The 2,483-nt window shown below is 35.8% G+C and overlaps 1 protein-coding gene across 1 annotated transcript; it reads right to left on the bottom strand.

The window, feature by feature from the left end:
- Nucleotides 1-1,586: 1,586 nt before the first annotated feature.
- On the bottom strand, nt 1,587-1,940 carry LOC121467665 (N66 matrix protein-like). The gene has a single exon (XM_041709754.1). The coding sequence runs from the start codon at nt 1,938-1,940 to the stop codon at nt 1,587-1,589; it is 354 nt and encodes a 117-aa protein (XP_041565688.1).
- Nucleotides 1,941-2,483: the final 543 nt, after the last annotated feature.

Genomic DNA, 2,483 nt, shown 5'->3' on the forward strand with positions numbered 1-2,483 from the left:
TAGGGTCACCGGGTTGAGTAGCGCTACTCTCAATGATTTTAATGTTTTATTGCCCATTTCCTTGAAATTATCTATTGAAACGTATTCAAAGATATTTTCCCACGGCGCCACTTTGAGTTGGCTGATTTGATGTATACCTGCTTGCTTCTCAAGCCTTTGGAAAAACTGACCTAAGTCAAGGACTCCATTGGTATATAAATCGCTAGCATCATATTTTGCAGTAACTTTTTTTCCAAGTTTAAATAAACATAGCATATTTTTTACGTGCAAGGTCACTACTTTACGTACTTCGTCATTGTTTATGACTCCGTATACGTTGGGCTTTGAAGCTTTTTCTATAGATTGCCTAGGCATCCTATAACTATTAAGTCATCCATATAAAGGAATGCTTGTGAAGGTTCAAGTCCAGAGAATGCAATAGTCATCATTCTCTGAAATGAATTTGGCGCTATTTTTAAGCCAAAAGGTAATCGTGTGAATCGATACGAGCCATTGCTCGTTGAAAAGGAAGTTATATCCCTTGAGCTTTTTTCTAGTTCTATTTGGTGAAATCCTGACATTAAATCAAGACATGAAAAGTATTTTGCTCGACCTAGTTGATCTAAAATATCATCAATTCTAGGGAGTTGAAATTTATCGGACAGTAATTTTTTATTAATCTGACGATAGTCAATTACTAATCGCCATTTTTTTTCTTCGGAACCTGGAGCTGATTTTTTAGGGACAAGCAATAATGGGCTATTGTATTCCGATACTGAAGGTTCGACTATCCCGTCGGTGATTAATTTTCCGATTTGCTTTTGAATTTCGTTCACCTGACCATGTGGGCTTCTATAGTTTTTTATGTAAACGGGTTCATCATCTTTCAATCTCAGTTTTTGTTTGTAGAAATTATATGTGCTAATTGGTTCGGATTCTAATCCGAATATGTCATTATATTTTTTACATAAATTTGTGAGTTGGAATTTGAAAAATTTTCTGACAATTGGGATAATACAGACTTTTCTCTATTTTCTTTGTTTTCTTCGACTACTTCATAGTTCAACAGTCATTCATATTCTAAATTGTCCGCACTGACCACTTTATCTTCGTTTGTTGTATTCAATTGCTCAATTTCTTGAGTTGGAATTAATACACTGTCCTCTTTTGAATTTAATTTTATTTTTCTAATGACTTGTGATCTTGCTGGAAGAAGAATTGAGTTATTGCCAGAACTGTATTCTATTGGAACATAAATTGGAAATTTTAAATTGGTTGGTCTTATTATAAGCCAATCTTCAGATGGCTGAACATCTAATTGACAGTTGTATTTTTTAATAAAATCAATCCCTAAAATGCCATCACAAGGGACAGCTAAGTGTAAGTCTACGATATGAAAATCGTGTGGAATTATGTACTTGGTAGTCTGTATTTCAATTGATGTTAAGCCTTTGGATTTAGTAATTGCTTGGCTTATTCCCCGTATATTATTTTGTACGTTTTGAAATATATCGGAATTTTCTTTTACCATAGATATTTCGGCACCACATGGGTGAATGAGACGAGTATATTCTGACTGAGATTAATAGTATGGACCGTTACTTTCTCTACTGTTGAACATTTAAAGGGGGTTCGGAGTTTCCCGACGTGTCATTGGCTACTCTTACATTGCTTGTATTGTTGTTATTGTAGCCTCCGCTCGAGTTGCCACGTCCCCTTGAGTTTCCTCTGTAGTTGCCGCGACCATTGTTTTGGTTGGTATTATTGTAGTAACCATAATTGTTACCACGACCACGAAAATTACCTCTACCTCCACGTCCGCGGTTTCCGCCGCGCTGTGTATAGTTGTTGTAGTAGAGGACCGAATTGTTTACGAATTTTGAAATTACGTCGTTCATTGTGTTGAAGTTGCCGGCTTGCATGATAAGTTTAACCTTATCAATCGTGCAGTTTTTAGTCATTGCTTTTACTGCGTGCTGTGTGGAATAACTTCTTGCTAGTTCTAGTGTTAAGCCTTCGTCATCTGCTCAATTTTTGATGTGTATTGATTAGCAGTTTTATTTCGTTGCTGTAGATTCATTAGCTTTGCTGACAATACCTCTACAGTTTCGCCTTTGACGTTGCTTTTTAACTTGGCAATTACTTCACCTACCGTTGTTTCGTTTCCAATTAGATTTCTTACTACGCCCTTTAGTTTTGTCTTTATTATAGAGACAGTTAGGCTTTCGTGTTCGCCTTTTATTGACTCTATAATATGCAATGCATCAATGAAACTGGTTAAGTTTTCTGCTTTACCATCGAAAACTGGTATAAGCTTTGATGCAGTGTTAATGAAGTCGATATTTGTTTGCGCCATTTCGAAGTTATTGTTCTTAGTTATGTTTGCGCTTGAGTCTGAGTCTGAATCTTTTTTATTATCTGCGTTTGATAATAGAACGGCTGGGATAGTAAGATTATTTAAATCTTCTTCCTTAATTTCCGCGTTAAAATTTTCTTGCTCCGTT

Source organism: Drosophila elegans, unplaced genomic scaffold, assembly GCF_018152505.1.
Source record: "Drosophila elegans isolate 14027-0461.03 unplaced genomic scaffold, ASM1815250v1 contig_492, whole genome shotgun sequence".
Taxonomy (NCBI): domain Eukaryota; kingdom Metazoa; phylum Arthropoda; class Insecta; order Diptera; family Drosophilidae; genus Drosophila; species Drosophila elegans.